General features: G+C 37.1%; 2 protein-coding genes across 2 annotated transcripts; one reads left to right on the top strand and one right to left on the bottom strand.

The window, feature by feature from the left end:
- The first annotated feature begins 338 nt into the window (after positions 1-338).
- LOC306851028 (uncharacterized protein) lies at positions 339-5,826 on the top strand. Its single transcript, XM_079387068.1, has 6 exons — positions 339-477; positions 1,525-2,157; positions 2,232-2,508; positions 2,603-2,686; positions 3,657-3,826; positions 4,804-5,826. The coding sequence occupies exons 2-6, from the start codon at positions 1,774-1,776 to the stop codon at positions 4,939-4,941; spliced, it is 1,053 nt and encodes a 350-aa protein (XP_079243194.1). The 5' UTR covers positions 339-477; positions 1,525-1,773; the 3' UTR covers positions 4,942-5,826.
- Positions 5,827-8,003: 2,177 nt separating this feature from the next.
- On the bottom strand, positions 8,004-18,717 carry LOC306858772 (tripartite motif-containing protein 16-like; the record flags this gene model as incomplete). The annotated part of the gene is made up of 4 exons (XM_079399489.1): positions 8,004-8,414; positions 9,420-9,559; positions 11,102-11,164; positions 18,663-18,717. 4 exons carry the CDS (start codon positions 18,715-18,717, stop codon positions 8,004-8,006), a joined length of 669 nt encoding a protein of 222 aa, XP_079255615.1.
- Between the last annotated feature and the right edge of the window lie 961 nt (positions 18,718-19,678).

The following is a 19,678-nucleotide window of genomic DNA, read 5'->3' as shown; positions in this document are numbered from 1 at the left end:
GGTATAGTAGAAAACTTTTATAATGTACTGTTAAGAAAATAAATATTTTCCTGATATTTTAAATATATTTAAAATATTAATTTTTCACAGCATAAATTTGGTGTTTATACGTGAAATATGGAAAATATATGCAGTAGATGCCTTTTAAATTTTAGGATGTGGTCCCTCGCACAAGGATGGTCATATTTGGGACCATGGCATATAAAACAATAAAATACCCTGGGTAAATGTACCCACACAAAGAACGCGTGAAAAAAACAAATAATAAAATAGGTCGCTTATTTATTGATTGTTTTTCAGACCATTTGCGTGTTTCTTCTGCGCAATCTGGCAACCCCGATCTGCACCTACTGTAAACAGCGCTGTGCTGGAGTCTAGGGGAGAGACAGGCACGGGTAACAGGCTCCTAACAAAGAGGGTTTAATAAAGTTTAGGAGTAAAGGACGATTGTGACAGAGGCGGGAGGATATAACGAGGGTATGTCAGTCACTTGCTTTTCTTTTCACGAATCATCCCGATGCAGTTTTAATTGTGCAAAAAGATGAAATAGATTTTTAGCTGCATTGCTAACGCTGGAGCGCACTGGCCTGTGTATTTCACTTGGCCATTTACCAATGAACTGATCAACAAGCTCTAAAGCAGTTAATGCCGTAATGCAAACACCCCGCTGTTTAGCCGCTGATTTCGCCAACTGCATATTAAAGCTGACAGTGACAAACAAACAAACAAAAGCAGCAGAAATCATGACCGGCTGTTCATGTTTTCCCGAAAATGCGAGAAACGGACAGATCCGCTGCATGCAACTGCACGACAGGCCTCGAAAATGAGTTTTTACCGTTGTGCAAAGCCTGGTCCTCATTTAAACGAGAACGTCCCAAACAAACGTGTACGTGTGCTGCACGTGCAGGGGAATGGAGGCGTACCCTTCCCCTTCAAAGTGAGTGCGGGGTTTGTTGCACAGCAGATGAGCTTGTTGATTACTCAAACAAACTAGTTTTTAAGCTGTTCTACAGTTATAAATGTGACCCTGGACCACAAACCAGTCATAAGGGTCAATTCAAGATTTCTACATCATTTGAAAGCTGAATAAATAAGCTTTTCATTGATGTGTGGTTTGTTGGGATAGGACAATATTTGGCTGAGACACAACTATTTGAAAATCTGGAATCTGAGGGTGCAAAAAATTAAAATATTGAGAAAATTGCCTTTATAGATGTCCAAAATGAAGTTCTTAGCAATGCATATTACTAATCGAATAAACAAAAAAGTTTTGATATATTTACGGTAGGAAGTTTACAAAATATGTTCATGGAACATGATCATCATTACTTAATATCCTAATGAATTTTGGCATGAAAGAAAAATAGATAATTTTGACTCATACAATATATTGTTGGCTATTGCTACTGATGACTGGTTTTGTGGTCCAGGGTCACAAATCAAAAAGCATGTTCATTTAGCCTAAATAAGTTACGATAGTGTGCTCTTGATATATATTTATTCATAATTTCTTTTCTTTTCTAGGTAACATCAGCAAATGGTGGCATCCTCCCATCTCTCCCCTAGTTCTCTCCTGCACACAGACACCATCACCCATTTCAATTGTGCCTCTTCTAACAGTGCCATCAGCATTAACTAAACCAAGTTCTCATTACCAAAGAGTGCTAACCACAAAACGACCAACACATTCACACACACCAGCATTTCAACATTCCAAAAGAACAAATTCCGAAAACAATTCAACAGAGGCATAGGTTGTTGCATAAGCACATCATGGCCTCTGTCACCAAATCCTCTAACCCCGAGATCCCCGATAATCACAAGGAGAGCTGGCTGGCGCTGCTTGCTGCCGCTGAGGCCTACAGTCAGACATCCGGTTGTGATCTGGCCATTCTGACCGCCTATAAGAAGTTCCGTCCTTCCGGGGTCGAGGTGGAAGGAACGAGGAATCACGAAGGGGGTGGAACTCAGGTGCGGAAGTTTGATTATGCGTATCATGTTTGGGGACCAGGGGCCCTAGCTGAGTCGTCACGGCGATACATGGATGACATCGCAGTTCTGCACTCCACCACTGTACTGACGGCTCAGAGACACACGCGTCTGAATGCAGAGGAAGGAAGAGCCAAACTGGGTGTGGATGTGCCATCTGACAGACTGGTGAGTGCTGTTTTTTTATTTTTAAACAATTTTGAGAGCATTGGCTTCTGATTTAGTGTGTCCTCTTTCCAAAGAGCTTGACTGGAGATGGAGTCGGGACTGTTAGTCCCAACATGAGGCTCTATTCTAAGAGCTACCCATCGATCTACAGCTCGGCCGCTGCTATTGGCCAGCCAGGCGGTCAGCATGGGAACGGAGAGTGTGACCAGGAGAAAGCGGCGATGGAGGAACGTGAGAATGCAAGAGAGAGGACGGAAATTGTGGACTTGGAGGAAGAGGAGGAGGAAGAGGAGGAGGAGGAGGAAGAAGAGGATTTGGATGGGAGGAGACGTAACCTGAACGAATCAGCAGGTAGGTGCACCTATTTTTATTTTTTTTAGATGATAAGGGGTTTGTCATTTCAGATCTCAAATTCAAACTGAATGGATCTATCTTTCTTTCTCAGGTGTCTTTTCAATGGATGAGGATTCTTTGTCCCGGGACTGCGAGCCCTTCTTCGAGTCTGACGGGGAGGAGGAGAGCACGGATGGTGAATTATTGTTATTATATATATATTTTCTTATTAATATATTTTAAATAATAATGTACCAGTATTAAAATTCTGGTAAATGCCAAAAATTACTTGAATGTTATTGCCTATTTTTTCACATTTAGGCATCATAGCATTGTAATGTGCAGCATGAAAAATAGATAACGAGTGTTATTTATAAATAACGTGTTATTTAAGTGTTATATAACTTTAAGTGGCTGTTAGATGATGTTGAAATGTAAAAAATAGGGGAAATCAGCATTATCCAATTTCAGCTGATAAAGTAAACCACTGTTCAAAAGTTTGGGGTCAGTATGTTTTTTTTAATTATAATTTTTTTTCGGCATTCGTCAAGGACACATTATATGGATTTAAAAGTGACAGTAAAACATTTAAAATATTACAAAAGATTTCTGTTTCAAATCAATGTTGTAGTTTTGAACCTTATTTATAAAAATAAAGTATCGTTAGTACTTTTTGTTACTTTAAAATATAGTTTTTAAAATGTTAGGCAGCACAGCTGTTTTTAATGATAATAGAGGTTTTTTTTAAACAGCAAATCAGTATATTTGAAAGATTTTTGAAGGATCATGTGACACTGAAGACTACAGTAATGACTGCTGAAAAATCAGCTTTGCATCACAGGAATAAATTACAGTTAAACATATATTATTTAAAATGTAATTGTTACTGTTTTACTGTATTTTTGATCAAGTAAATGCAGCCTTGGTGAGCATAAGATACTTCTTTCAAAAACATTTTAAAAATCTTTCTGACCCCTAACCAGCCAATAACTGATATTGTACCAATATAATGTGTAATCTTTTTTTTTTTAATTATTCTTATTCAGTAATTCAGTTTCAAACACAGTGACTGTTCAAAGAGATCATGATCTGAATTATGACCCTGTAACATCGGTGTGTTTTTATTGCTGTCGTTCATATTTTTATCTCTGTTATATTGCTGCCAGGCTCTCTGAGTGAGGAAGCACCTCCCCCTCCACGTGGCTTGGCAATGGGTCACCTGGCATCTCGCTCTTCTAACCCCATGGCAATGGCTCGTTCACTGCCCGTGTCTATACCAGTGTGGGGTTACAGGAACAACCATGCCTCTCAGGGAGACTCCCACAGTGGAGAACGGGTCAGTTATTCATCGCTTCATACATGCCCTCATCCCCTCTACAACAGTTTCATAGAGATTGACAATTCAAATGACTTTTTGTGCAGATCATGTATGCGTTTTTAATACAAAGGATGTGTTGTAGATAGCAAAATTATACCACATACTAGATTACTCATTTGGACCAAAATTTAAGACAAAATTGTATTTACTTTTTTACTTACTTTTTACTTTTGTCATTTAGCAGACGCTTTTGTCCATAAGATATAATATTTATCATTCCTCGATGAGACAATTTCATAATTAATGTGTTGCAACACCATTTTTGAACAGTTTCCTACAAAATGGATATCAATATAAATTCATACTTAAAAGTTTGGGATTTTTTTTTTTTTTTTAATTTTTGAAAGAAATCTCATGTTTGTCAATCCTGCATTTATTTGATCAAAGATACAGAAAAAATATAAAATGTATAAAAAACAGTAATATTGTGAAATATTACTACAATTATTAAAATAACTGTTTTCTATTTTAATGTATTTTTTGTGAAATATTTTTAGTTGTACAGTGTAGTATAAGATTTATAGAAGGTTCATGATGATTAAAAATGTTCAAAAGTAAACAAATATATTTGCTACATATTTTTGTGATGGGGGGTGGTAATATTTCAATGTATTGGGATAATTTTACCTCAAAAGACTGAGCCAGAACCAGTATTTTCCACCGGAAAATTACTCTAAAAATATACCGTTTCTTTTTGGAAAATCTATACTCTAAATAGCTGCAATATTATCGTACTGCATTATTGACACAGTTATCGATACAATATTTTGTTGCCAAGTCTTTTCTGATTAACACCCTCACTACCATTGTGACTAAATCCACTTATATAATGGGTTTTTGCAGAAGAAAAATTGAAGAATAGCAATTAATTATCATTTTTTCTCACGTAATCACTTTTACACTAGTTTTCAGCTTGAATGTCTCTTTTATGTTAGGTGGGCTGTACAGACCTGGACCACATAGCTGCCAGTATGAAAGCCCTGCTGGTCCCTGGAGCCACAGACGGAACGGAGATGTTTGGAGCACTGCCACGACCTCGCCTAAACACGGGCGACTTCTCTCTTAAGCACTGAGAGTGGACGAATGTGTGCGTGTGTATGTTTGAGCGTGCATGAGAACGGGGGGGGGGGGATGTTTGAGTGCGAAAGTGATTTGAACAGAACTGGAGAGTTTTATGGATGTTTTTAGCGAAGATGTTGCCAAAACTGAAGCTTTTTCCTGCATATCATTAGTATTTCTATGGCTCTGAAAGTAGCGAAACCTTTACCGACCCTTCACATCTGCAGCAGAAGGAGGAGAGGGTTGATTCGCATGTCTTAATTGGAGAATTTCTTTTGGGTTTGACCAAATGGTTGTGGCAGACTTTAGTTACGTAGTGCATTTCATTGAGAAACACTAAGCAAACGTACATCATTGCTTTACTAATCATACCCAGTAACTGTCCTCTGCAGTGTGGGATTTACTGATAGTATATGAGCCTATTTACATGCTGAGATTCTCGCACATCCATCACCAGAGGAGCATTGTACATTAGCAAACACTACATGTACTTGGATATACAGACTGCTGCGTTCAGATGTGAATTCAGTAGTGTATATTCCATGGCAAGATTGCCAAAGCTGACTAGATGTTAATGTGAATGCTTGCAAAAGATGTCGCTCTCTGCCTGTGTGCACTCACTTTTATTTCAGATACTGTCCTGAAGACTTTTTAAATCAGTGCTTTGTGAAGCAAGACAATGAAAGGACAAAACGTTTCGGAAAAACAAATGTGTGGGAAGTTTCAGGATTATAACTAATTAATGTGCTGATAACTGATACGAATGCAGAAACACGAAGGATATGTCGAATATGAGGGTTTACAACACTACAGATGTCAACCAGCTGTGTGCTCACCTTAAACATTTCACAACTGTTCAATGTTTAAGTAAATGCGTTTTCAATAAACAAGTTGTTTTGAAATTCTGTTGCCCTTTGTGTCTTATTTGCATTTAAAAGTTCAAAGTTTTTATCTTGGTGTGATTGAGCAGGCTGAAGAAAATATGTGCAACTCTCTGAGGGACGTCGAAGCTTCCTGTGCTCAACAGAGGGCGGTGTTGTTTTTCTGTAGCTTTTTACTCCAAGCTATCCTTTAGCTTTCCTTTATGCATTTAGCAGGATTTTATTCAACCCAAAATTTGGTCAGCGACTAATAAATTTTTATTGCCAAATAAGGTAAAGGAATTACATTTTAAGATACTGCATAGGTACTATCCCTGTAACATTTTTATTAACAAGTTTAGAAAAGATGTCTCACCAATATGTTCATTTTGTAACCTGGAAAATGAAACACTTATACACTTGTTTTGTAACTGTAAATATTCTGAAGACTTTTGGAAGCAGGTTTCTATGTTGGTTTTTGATATATTTTACAAAATATTTAAAATAGATGAATCTATGATCCTTTTTTTGAACTGTAATACTGGATCGGATGTAGTTGATAACACTTTAAAGGTGATAATTCTTCTTGGGAAGTTCCATATACATAAAGCAAAATTTACATCTATTAGTCCCTCATTTAAGTTTTTTTGTAAAGAACTTAATATATTTTATGACTCACTGACTTCAATTACCAGAAACAAGAAATGTATAAAAACATCTCTCATATTAAAAAATGTTATCTGTAAAATGTAATACTTTACCATACATCATATATATTTGTTATATGTATCCCCCATGTTCTTATTTTTGTTGTTTTTTTATTTTTATTTTTTTGATGTGAGTTATGCTTGAAGTTAAGTACTTCTGTATATTTGAAAAAAAAAACAATTAAAAAAAAAAAAAAAAAAGGATTTTATTCAACCCATCTTACAAATGAGTTAAGCCTATACAACAAAGCGATTCATCTTAAATTTATTCCCTTTCCCACTTTTGATTTTATTTCCATTCATCTCATTCAGGTTTGTATTATATATATATATATATATATATATATATATAGCTGAGTTATACATTATATAGCTGAATTTTGAAGGCGCCTGAGGGTAAATTCTGTAAAAATGCTTTCAAAAGCTCTCAGAGACTTTTGTGTAATTCAGTAGTACAATACAGAAATGTTATCTTATTACTGAAAAGAGAATGTAATATCAAAGTATTGTATAATGTGTTAAAGTAGCATAGACTGTGGGTTCATCGTGAGTTCACATGCTAGTTCATTGTGAGTTTACATGATGCCAGGTGCATACACCAAGGGAAGGCCACCAGACATCAAGGAGGATGAAATCACCTTCCACCAAGGGAAGGCCATATATTTTAAAAAAGAGCAGATTCAGCTATATTCCACCATTAGGTAACGGATCAAAAGGGGTGCAAAATATTGGTGGCATGCCAAAAAGATATGACCAATAAAAAATAGAAAAGCGTTAACCTTGATACATTGTTGATAGCGAAAAGGTATAAAATGTGGCATCTGAACAAACAAAGACCAGAGAGACAGTGGATGTGGCGGCTGACTCTTCGGCTTTGTTACTTTGTAATAAAGTCTTCCTTTGACACCTGTAACTCTGCTGTTTGAGCCTTTCTTGCTGCACTGACTGCGATCCAGACGAACAACAACCGTGGTGGGCCACTAAAGCAAAAAGTACTTTTGAATGTGTCAGTAGAGAAAATCTTTGTGAACTGGGTCACGCCAACCAGATAAACACGGACACCTCGATTATCCCCCAAGACCTTTACTTGGTTTTAAAGACAGCAATAAAAACACTCATATATCACACATCATTATTATTATTTTGAAATAGTTTATTAGACTACAGAGATAAATATTTCCTAATGTGTCTGCATTTGCCATCACATGGAATATAAAATGAATACAGTGACTATTCAAAATAATTAGTATTAAAGATTAATGCTACACCAATTTGTTTGCTGGTTAAAATACTTATTTTGAATCAACCTAGTGGTTACTAACAGGCAGATTCAGGTTTAGAATGCAAGTCTCCATTTACTACAGTTTCAGTAGTATTATTTATGTTGTTACAGAACATTTTTTTGTATCTTACTCCCTACCAATGACTCTTTCTCAAACTTTCCTCTTTCTTAAACCACCCTTACCCTGTCTCCTTCCAACCCCTCCTTCTCTTCATGTGTTCACCCCACTACTGATCCTTCTTTCGGATCCAGCAGTAGGAGTTCCTGCCCACCCAGAAACCAGGGAAGAGCTTCTCCTTGAAACTGGCTGCAAAACGATGAATCAGTCTGACCTCCTTGGAGCCGTTCTCTCCATCTTCGACTAGGAAAAACTTGATGATGCCAGCTGGATGGTCAGCGTAGATGCCGATGGTGGGACAGAGGGAAGCCTGGAATTCGATGTTCTCTCCATTGTGCCAGACATGGTAGCAGGATCCGGCCCAGCCCACACCCCACGACAGGTCATTCTCTCCCAGCCCACATGGGCCATCCTTAGCTTTCCGCCCTGCGCTTTCACACGCTGCCCCAATCACCACCCAGCCCTCGCAGTCCACCTCCCAGTACCCACGACTGCCCAGAAGACCCTCCTTACACAGCACCTTTGGGAAGATATTGTGAAAGTTATCCTTGCAGCAGTCGCATGGTTACTACATGTTGACCATAACAGTCTTGCACATTACATTCTGCCATTTACTCACCCTCATGTCATTTCAAACCTGCATAGCTGTCCTTTTGAGTTGAACTTGTGAGTGAATTAATCATTCAGACTGGTTTTGTGTGCCATATCAACAGATTCATTTAAATATTAGACTAACGATTTATGTTATGCTGAAAAATATAATAGATAAGCATAATTATGACAAAAATGTGAGATGTGTGTGTTATGACATAAAAAGCTGAAATTATGACACAGAAAAACAAAAACTATGACAAAAAGTAAAAATGATAATTTAAAAACATGACCAAAAGTTGAAATTGTGTGAGGCTAAGTTATAATTAGATAGCAAGAAAACATTATGAGATAAGTCATTGTGACAAAATGTTAAAACAATGAAATACTAAATAATAATCATGAAATCCAAATTGGCATTAATTTTTGTCACAATTTTTATGTTATGACTTTAAGCCTTATTATTCTAATTTAGAGTGTCATAACTCAGATTTTTTGTCTCAATTTTGACCTAGCATTTCATAATTTAAATTCATGTCAATTATGGCTTTCATGCTTTTTTAATCTGTGCTTATTTGTGAATAAATACCTAAATCAAATCTTTCCATCATATAAAACAATCCTGTCTTTTGAGAAGACTTGGATTTACACATATAGATTTATATAGATTATTTTTATGATGTCTTTATGCAGTTTGTGAAGTTTTAAAATGTTAATTACTATAAAACTGATGAAAAAACTTTCAATCAAAGAACAAAAATATGAGGATTTTTTGTTCTGAACACTAAAAATCTTTGCAAAGACATGAGGATGAGTAAATGATGACATTTTTGCTAAATGTTTGCATGACTAAGCCTTAAAAATGATACATTTTATAAATCACACGACAAAACAAAAACAAAGTAGAGACAGATTCAGAGACTCACTTACATACCTGTGGTGAATGTTCATATCTCTCTGGCCTGTCTAGAACAGGACACGCTTCCTCTGACATACGTGACACTTTGGCTCCACCTTCTGAGAGCCACAACAATTTCTGAGCAGTTCTGTCATCCAGAGAGAGATTTATCCAGTCTGAGAGAAAAAATAACATTTCAGAGGTCAAGGGCCTACTAAATTATAATACAGAACTAAACTGAACAAAATTATAAACGGAACACTTTTGTTTTTGCCCTCATTTTTCATGAGCTGAACTCAAAGATCTAAGACCCTTTCTATGTACACAAAAGGCCTATTTCTCTCAAATATTGTTCACAAATCTGTCTAAATCTGTGTTAGTGAGCACTTCTCCTTTGCCGAGATAATCCATCCACCTCACAGGTGTGGCATATCAAGATGCTGATTAGACAGGTGTGCCTTAGGCTGGCCACAATAAAAGGCCACTCTAAAATTTGCAGTTTTACTGTATTGGGGTGGTCCAGGGGGGTCCGAAAACCAGTCAGTATCTGGTGTGACCATCATTTGCCTCACGCAGTGCAACACATCTCCTTCGCATAGAGATCAGGTTGTTGATTGTGGCCTGTGGAATGTTGGTCCACTCCTCTTCAATGGCTGTGCAAAGTTGCTGGATATTGGAAGGAACTGGAACACTCTGACGTATACACCGATCCAGAGCATCCAGGAAATGTCTACAGATACTTGCAACATGGGGCCGTGCATTATCATGCTGCAACATGAGGTGATGGTCGTGGATGAATGGCACAACAATGGGCCTCAGGATCTCGTCACGGTATCTCTGTGCATTCAGAATGCCATCAATAAAATGCACCTGTGTTCGTTGTCCATAACATACGCCTGCCCATACCATAACTCCACCGCCACCATGGGCCACTCGATCCACAACGCTGACATTAGCAAACCGCTCACCCACACGACGCCATACACGCTGTCTGCCATCTGCCCTGTACAGTGAAAACCGGGATTCATCCGTGAAGAGAATACCTCTCCACAGTGCCTCACACCATTGAATGTGAGCATTGCCCACTCAAGTCGGTTACGACAACGAACTGCAGTCAGGTCGAGACCCCGATGAGGACGACGAGCAAGCAGATGAGCTTCCCTGAGACGGTTTGTTGGATGTTGGATGTGGAGGTCCTGGGCTGGTGTGGTTACACGTGGTCTGCGGTTGTGAGGCCGGTTGGATGTACTGCCAAATTCTCTGAAACGCCTTTGAAGACGGCTTATGGTATTGAAATGAATATTCAATTCACAGGCAACAGCTCTGGTAGACATTCCAGACGCTCCCTCAAAACTTGCGACATTTGTGGCATTGTGCTATGTGATAAAACTGCACATTTTAGAGTGGCCTTTTATCGTGGCCAGCCTAAGGCACACCTGTGCAATAATCATGCTGTGTAATCAACATCTTGATATGCCACACCTGTGAGGTGGATGGATTATCTCGGCAAAGGAGAAGTGCTCACTAACACAGATTTAGACAGATTTGTGAACAATATTTGAGAGAAATAGGCCTTTTGTGTACATAGAAAAAGTCTTAGATCTTTGAGTTCAGCTCATGAAAAATGAGGGCAAAAACAAAAGTGTTGCGTTTATAATTTTGTTCAGTGTATATAAGAAGCATACAAACAAAACAATTCCTGTAATGTTTGTGCGTACATTTCATCAGCTCAGCTCTAGTATTGGGTTCAGCGATGTTGGGTTCATATGGTGGCACCTTTTCTGTGATGGAAAGAAGAAGAAAGAGCGAGAGGTCATTATATTCTATACCATGACTGCATAATCCTATTTAAATGTCAGCTGTCTAATGGAGGCCCAAGCTTCATGTGACTTCCATTGTATTATGATCCTCTCCCATTAACACTATTAAGACAGCGAGGCGTAAAGATAGCAGCACTCACCTTGAAAAAGTCATGGTAATGATCACACATGCAAACCATATTGTCAGATTTACATGCTATTTTGATCTGAACATAAGTGTCAGTTCTATTATAAGAACAGTATGTTCTCCAAACCTTAAATGACTTGTTGATAATGATCTGTGAGGCTGTTTTAGTAGGCATTAAACATGGTGAAATTAAAGCTAGCTACACCTCTGTGTCCGTGACCATCATGACACCTGCAAAAAATATGATAAAATATGAACAAAATCTGAAAACTCATTCTTAATAAATTTATATTTTGGAATAAATGTAAAATGCTAAACATTACATTTATACTTGGTTTTAAAAACTTTAAATACATGGTTAATGTAAGCATGAAAATACTATTGTAATAGTTGTTTTAATAGTGTAATAAATGTTTTTATTTTTATTATTATTATTATTATTTATGTAAATCCATGTTCCAGCTGACATGTTCCAGATTACATTTGAGAAAACAACAACCAATACAATTACACTTTGCAGTTTTACATTAACAATGTAATTAATGTTCTGTTTATTAAAACAGTTTATTATTCATAAAGTTTACATTAATTAAAAAATATATACGAATGCAGCAATACATTTCATATTTCATGTGCATTTAGCCTTTTTTATATAATCTTATTTTTGGATCTTCAGTCATCAATGTTTGGTAAACACTGCAGGTATCATGATGGTCACAGACACAGAGATGTAACTTTAATTCACCAAACTGACTGATAACGCTACCTGCTGATGTAACTGTCCCTGTTGGACAGTGTCACTTAAAAAAAAAATGGTTTTGCAGGTTTGCATGTTTCTGGAGGGTGGGGTTTCGGAGACCAGCTGTAGCAAAAGGGGGCGCTCTTGGTAAGACTCAGCAGGATTGCATAGTTTACAGTTACCTGCTGGATTTGCTTCTGCTCTTGATCCTTTTCTTCCTGTAGGGGTGAAAATGTACATCAATTAAAATCAGAGATTACCAGCAAACCATTTTAAGCAAAAGCACGGGCAGTTTGGAAATGATATTGACGCTGCACAAGCATTCTAGAGTCTTCCCTTTCCTTACATTGCTTTTCTGATCCTCCTTCCTTACCTCTCGTGCGCAATATATCACTCTGTGGTATGCCATTCATCTACCCCCACTGTTGTTAGCACTGAATCATATAGTTTACCCATGCCTGTCAGGGTTTAGGTTACATCTAAGAAGCATGCTAGGCCTAAACTTACATTCACCATGGACACACATCATAGGCACTGACAGCAGTTTCCAAGAATACATTTTTGTTTCTGCCGCACTTCATTTCCACGGTGTTAATGGTGTTGGCATGTTTATGTCCAGCACTGGGCTTGCAGGTTTAACACTTTTCTCGTTACTGTTGGTTTTTCTCAAGCACCTTCTGAGAAAGCCATCTGCAATCCTTTGCTCACGTATTACAGCTCACACATTTTATTTTGCCTTCTTTTGTTAACGTGGACAGTAATATTAGCTGCTCCCTTGGGTTATCATAATTATGAGGTGGCATTTAGTGCATTGGTGCAATTTCTGTCAGTTTAAGTGTGAATTGTATGTGAATTGCAGTAGCAGATTAGTAGCAAAAGAGGGAAAAGGTCACTGTAATAATGAAACACAACTATCCACCTAATATCCTGCAAACAGAGTGTGGTAGTGGCTAAAAATTAGGGCTGAAAAGGAAAGGTTGCTGGTTTGAGTCCTGCAAGAAGCATTCCTCAATAAAGACTATGTTTTATTTTATTTCAGTATTTTTTATTTAATGTTTTAGATATTTTAAGTTAAAAAGTCTAATTAAAAGTCCTTTTTATCAGTGTAAGATTCTTTTGTCAGCTGATTGCTAAAAAAGGTCTGAAATCTACTCCATGAAGAATTTGATCTCACATTTCAGTGATATCAGATAACATCAGCAAAAAAAAAAGTAATGCTGTCAGTAATTCCTCAGTCATGTTTAAGCAAGCCTGCGATTATGGTAAAAGCGGTTTGGATTCTCTTTTGATTGGTTGCACGGTTCGGGTGGTGGGAGGGGACAGGGGTGACTGACATCACTATAATGGATCACCTCTAAGTGATCGGGTCAGCTGTGTTTCTGCACATATAGGACGGGGACTTCTGTACACCTGTTCAAGACCCCCAGCGCTGTTTGTGATCTTGCTGACAATCACTGAGAACAGATTGTTTAGAGGTCACCATCATCATCATTACATTTACATTTACATTTATTCATTTAGCTGACGCTATTATCCAAAGCGACTTACAATTGCTATATATGTCAGAGGTCACACGCCTCTGGAGCAACTAGGGGTTAAGTGTCTTGCTCAGGGACACATTGGTGTCTCACAGTGGATTCGAACCCGGGTCTCTCACACCAAAGGCATGTGTCTTATCCACTGCATCACCACCCCTTCATCCCCATAATCTTTTATTTAATGTGTTATACACTGTCACAAACTGTCACTGCAGCGATACCCTTTCAAACGGTACACTTTGGGTACTAATATGTACTTTTGAACCACTAATAGGCTATTTTACCATTTAGGGTAAAATAAGGTATAACGATAGCTCAGGATACCAACTCTTTGATAATTTTGTACCTTTTTTTCCTGAGAGACACACATGCTCTCCACATATTACAACAGGGAAGCCCTTATAGGCCATCAAGAAATTATGAGATACAAGATCATCCAAATGGAAGATAAGGAAAAAGAAAAGTAAATGTCGCAGTCATTAATCTTTCTGCAGTGAAACCTTAGATATAATCCTGGTGCACATATAAACTCCATCAGTTGCTTGGGACTTATAGAGGAATGAATGGTACAGAGCGAAGGTAACAGAGGTGGTAAAGGGATCAGGGCTAGAGATTAGCAACTGCTGCTGACAGGTCACTCCATCAGTCATAGCCTGTTTCACCTTCTCTTTGGGACCTCTCCCTTATAGGGGCTGGTATGGAGGGAGTCAGGAAGAACAGGAGGGAGGGGTCGAGCATAACAGCCATGGTCATGAAGCAGAGCTCCAAAATAAAACAAATCAGAAAGATCTAAAAATGTCCGATGTGGAGTCTGTTCACGCAATCTGAAGCCATGCTGACAGCCCTTCAAGTCAAGGTTTTCTCCCTGGTGTGAGATTCAACCCTGGTGTTTTGGGAGTGGTGACTTGGTGGAGAATGAGCATGAACAGAAGAATGCTGTAAACAAGAGGTATATGGAGGGGGTCCGGGTGAAAGACTTGTTTTAATATCCCCAATGTCCAATAAGGGATCATTCACAAAGCCTCGGTCACTCACATCTTTCACCAGACCAACACATAATTGTGAAAGACTGATGGCTGATTTAGAAGATATGAGAAGGTGATGAGTACTGCAAATAATAACAACAATTTGTTTATTGACATTTTTGTCTTGTTTTCCATAAAAAACAAACAAACGCATAAATACATTCTGAACACACTCTAAAAATCAGTAGAAAAACAAAAAAGCTCCTGGTAAATTTTTACATTTTATATATATATATATGGGGAAAAACCTATGAAAATAAATGTAAATGTTTTTTGCAAGATAAATTAATTTTTAATAATTACATATATTACATTTATTAAACAACTGTGTAAAATATTAGGTTCTTTTTTGAGCATCGATTTAACACAATTTAGTGAGGTTTATGCTTAAAAATAATTGAATTAGTATAAAAATAATAAGTAGCTTTCACATTTTTGTTTTACATGTTTATGTATATAATTCTCTAAAGATTGTCTTGCAAAAAATATGCTTCTTAAGTAAATTCATTTTAAGAATATATTTTTAATAGAAAATAAGACAAAAAAAATACTTAAGATAATTTTTGCAGTGACTTGACAGAATAAGTTGACAGAGTGGAAACCGTGAGCATGGCATTGTGGGAAATCCATGTTGTATTTTGTTTCTACATTATAATTTATAACCTAAACATTAACCCCCAGTTTCAGTTTCACATACAAGGCTTAAAATGTGAGGTGTTTCAACTGAAATAAACTTTCATTGAACTTAAAATATATCAATGCATTTGTTTTGTTTCAAGATGGACACCAGTCATGTATTTTTCTAAGGCACATTTATAAAAATGACTTCTATGTCCTAATTGAACTATGGCCTAATCCTGGCTTAGTCTAAGCCTTGTCTGTGAAACCAGGCATAAATGTTGTCATCTGACCCACATTGTCAAAGCTTATCAAATCTTCTCAATAAAAGTGGCATCATATCAACTGGAACAACTGTCTGCTGTTGAGTAACTTGGAATTTTGCATCAGCAGTTATATTGATGACCTCAGGGTCATTGCTGGGCTTTGGTGTCTTTCGCTCGTGATGACAGTGCAGAAAGCAAGCTGTTTGTGTTGGACACGTCCGTAGCGTGCCTTGGCAAACCCTGCCAAGCTACGGGCACGCTGGTATGGTTCATATTTGGTGGCTGGATCAAGGAGACACTATGCATGATGATTTGAAAGGGAAGGCGATGGATATGATCTTGTGGCCCCCCAAGTGTTGAAAACCACATGCTGAGTGTCGGCACTCTGTTGATTGCTTACTTGAAACAGGCCCGATGGAAAATAACATGAACAGGCAGATGCACAAATAGAGGGATTCGTGTCTGTAAAGGGAGATTTCAGAGGTGTGACCCACCACAGTCCTGGGAAAGACACTCAACCCGCTCGGATAAGAGTCGTTCTCAGATACTGGTTAGATCGGATCTCTCTTAACAGTGATTGAGTTGGTTTCCATGCTGACTTAGATTGCTGAGAATTACGCACTCACGGTGCACCATGCTTATCTAGGGCATGGCAGACCCAATTTGGCTAAATCTCAAAAGGCATAAATAAAACAAGGACAGTAGAGCAGTGGAGATGAGTTACAGCGGAGGGTTTTACACTTCATTACCCCTGTGATCAAGAAGGCGGCATGTCATCGTTGATAAGTTAATAAGAAACCAGCAGGGTCCTCTTTATATCTTTTAATGAGGTGCAAGCAGGTCCTACACTATATAAAAAAAAAAGTTGTTTCAACTTAAAATAATTTGTTCCCTGCTGCCTTGAAATTTTTAGATTAGTCAACTAAAATATTCCAGTTGTCCCATAAAATAACACTGAGTAACGTAAAATTTCAAGTTGACTGAACTAAAAATTTCAAGTCAGCGGGGAACAAATTATTTTAAGTTGAAACAACTTTTTAAAACATTTTTTTTTTACAGTGTAACTAGGAGAAAAGCATAAATTATATTATACATTATATATATATATATTTTTTTTTTTTTAATTGTTCATGTTTACTCTGTTTGCTATTTAATTTTAAGTGAATATTAAGTGAATGAGTGAAGATGGTCCTAACTAGGTAAAAAAAAAAATATATATATATATATATATATTATATCATATTATTAAATTTGACGTATTTATAGGTGCAAGAGGCTCATAACAAGGTGAAAATCAATACTAAAATTATATTATATTATATTATAATTTTTAAATTGTTCATGTCTACTCTGTTTGCTATAATAAAAAATCATATTTTTTCTGAAAAAAAAAAAATCTTACAAATGAAAAATAAAAATGTTCAAATTAAAATGCAACTAAAATTGAAATGAAATTGAGAGCGAGAGAGAGAGAGAGAAGCAGAGAGAGCTGTTGAAATGACAGATGAGGGCGACATGTGAAAGTAGAAGGGTGAAGGAGGTACCATGTAACTATATTAACACCTCAAAGAAGATTCATCTGATGAATGCTGGTCATTTCACTTGTATATCAATCTTACTGTGTGATATTGAATTTGCAAACATTTTAAAATATGCAATGATTTACTTGTAGTGATGGGTATACACAATATACCGTTGTAGTGTATATAAATGCTGAGTACAGCACAGCTACAAAGCCTTCCATATGTGTGCATATGTTTGCATTTGACCTCTTTAAAGTACTTAAAATAGTATGTAAGTCTAGAGGATTTTTGACAACATGCTTACCTTAAAATATATGCAGGCTCGAGGGAGTGTACAAGGTCTTGTATGGCCATCTCTCCTCTTATAATTATTTGTTGTCAATAGATTGAGTAGGGCAGCTGCTAAACTCTTTGTCACTGTAAAGACTATTATTAATTTCCTGTGAGATGTTAAGCTGTGCATACGAGCTTGGAGAGTAACAGAATGACAATAAAGTTCAAGGTGCCCTCTTCTCATGCTGTCGCCCATTAGTCTTTCCTGTGTACCTTTGATCTGTGCTGTCTCAGAGTATGCACAAACTGTCAGAGTAACCCTCCATCAAGTCAGCATTGTGGTGACACTTTTAGTTTGTGTACTGTCACCAGCACTGTAAATACTGCAGGTCTTAAGCACATAGACTGGGTTTAAAGTGTCTAGAAAAATGTCTGGTTGCATCACCAGGTGCATACCATAGTCTGAGATGAATTATTTATTACATTTTACACACACACACACACGCACACCACACACCACACAACACACACACAACACACAACACACAACACACAACACACACACACACTATTTTCCTTTGTTTTCCAATTGTACATGTCAGTCTGTTTCAGTACCACATGCAGCATGCATTCATATCTACTATTGTTGCTGTTTTTTTATTTTATTTTGTGATATACCAAGATGACAAATGAGAAAACTATTTGAAATAAAATAAAATATATGAATATTAATATTTAAACATATAATTATAAATACAAAAAAATATTAAAATAAATAAAAAGTTTATATAATAATAATACATTTATTTTTTATATAAATTAAATAAAATATATATATAAAAAAAAAGGTACAATTAAATTGTTTTAATGTCCATTAAAAAAATCTAAATAAATATAATAACTCCATAACCAGACTTTGTTCTCTGAGGCTTTTCCTCAGACAACTTTTTTCTTCTTCCCTTACATAAATTTGCTATTTTTCTATATATTATGTTTTATTTTGCATTTAATTTTTTTATTATGTCCATGTACTATTTGATTTTTATTTTATTATTCTTACAATGTCAGTTTTCTCTGTCAATTTTATTGCCTTCCTTGTCCATCTTTGCAAAAGTTTGTGTACATATAAATAAGAACTGTTTTAAAAGATGCTGAAGTTTTACTTATTTATCTGCTAGTGCCATATTATTGAAAATATACATCCAATATATGTATATAATATACAGCAACATCCAATGATGGATTGGTAGCAAGTTACAGATCTTAGCAACAATGAATGTGTCCTGGCACACAGCTGAGCCTGTTCTGCTGATAATGAACTGATGGTGAGGCAATGAGAGCAGCCCTTACCTGCTTTCTTTACTTCAGGCATGATTCCGTTGGTGCTTGGGGTACTACTGGGCATTGCAGTGCTGGATGAGCGTCTTTCGACTCAGAGTCTCTCTCTGTCTCTGGGTTTCCTTCTTATTCACTCCGTGAAAAGGGGGGAGGAAAAGACACTGCCGGAGGGGAGGGGAGGGGGTCTGTAGGTGGTCGAGGTGCTGATTGTGAGGTCCATCCTGTTACCTAAAGCACTCACATGTTACCATCAAATGAATCAATAAAAGGATATACGGTACAGTATGACTACACACATGCAGTACTGATTAAGAATCTATATATGCAATGCCATGATGAACTGATACTAGATGCAGAGTGCAAAATAGCAGGGCATTTTAGCTTATTCCACTGAAACGTGTTTAGTACAACACATTTAGATATCAGGAGAAGACAGAATGGGTTCTTTGGCCTCAGAGTTCAGCAGGGGGTCTGACATTGCATTCACATTACTGTCACATCCGAAGGACATCTTCACACGCAACCCAAGGCATTTTTTGTTTACGTTGTGGGAAATGTTATGTATCCACAGAAACTTTGCTAATACTGAGGTATTATGACTTTGCAAATGGATCAGAAGGGAGCCTGTGATTTAGATTAATCTTACCGCATAAAAAACACACCTTGATTGAATGATTTACAGAAGTATAGTTGCAGCAAACCTCATGTCATGCCTCCCAAAATGACAATAGCATCAGTTTCTTAATCAAACAGCAAAGCCGTGCTAATCTGAGGTGGATCCGCTGAACTGTATTACAGGACATTATCACTCAGCAATCTCATCTCAAAGCACTGAGTCTTAAATCACACGGTGATTCTTTAATGCTTGAAAGCAGACTGTTGATTATGTAAGTATCTGGCCTGTCTTCATTCCTGATAAACAAGACAGGTGTATTGCTCGTCCCTCAGACACTCATTCTTGTCTCACTCTTCCTCTTAGCACCTCTGTTCTCTCTTTATCGTTGTAATGAGAAACAGCTTCCCTTCCA

The sequence above is a fragment of the Barbus barbus genome (genome assembly GCF_936440315.1).
Source record: "Barbus barbus genome assembly, chromosome: 3".
NCBI lineage: Eukaryota > Metazoa > Chordata > Actinopteri > Cypriniformes > Cyprinidae > Barbus > Barbus barbus.
Note: the sequence above shows the minus strand (reverse complement) of the source record. Positions and strands in the feature narration are given on the sequence as shown.

Excerpts from the sequence above, each read along its gene's own strand:
- LOC306851028 (XM_079387068.1), top strand. The coding sequence starts at position 1,774 with ATGGCCTCTGTCACCAAATCCTCTAACCCCGAGATCCCCGATAATCAC. Across the intron at positions 2,158-2,231 it reads ATGTGCCATCTGACAGACTG|AGCTTGACTGGAGATGGAGT; the intron begins GTGAGTGCTGTT and ends CTCTTTCCAAAG. Across the intron at positions 2,509-2,602 it reads TAACCTGAACGAATCAGCAG|GTGTCTTTTCAATGGATGAG; the intron begins GTAGGTGCACCT and ends TTTCTTTCTCAG.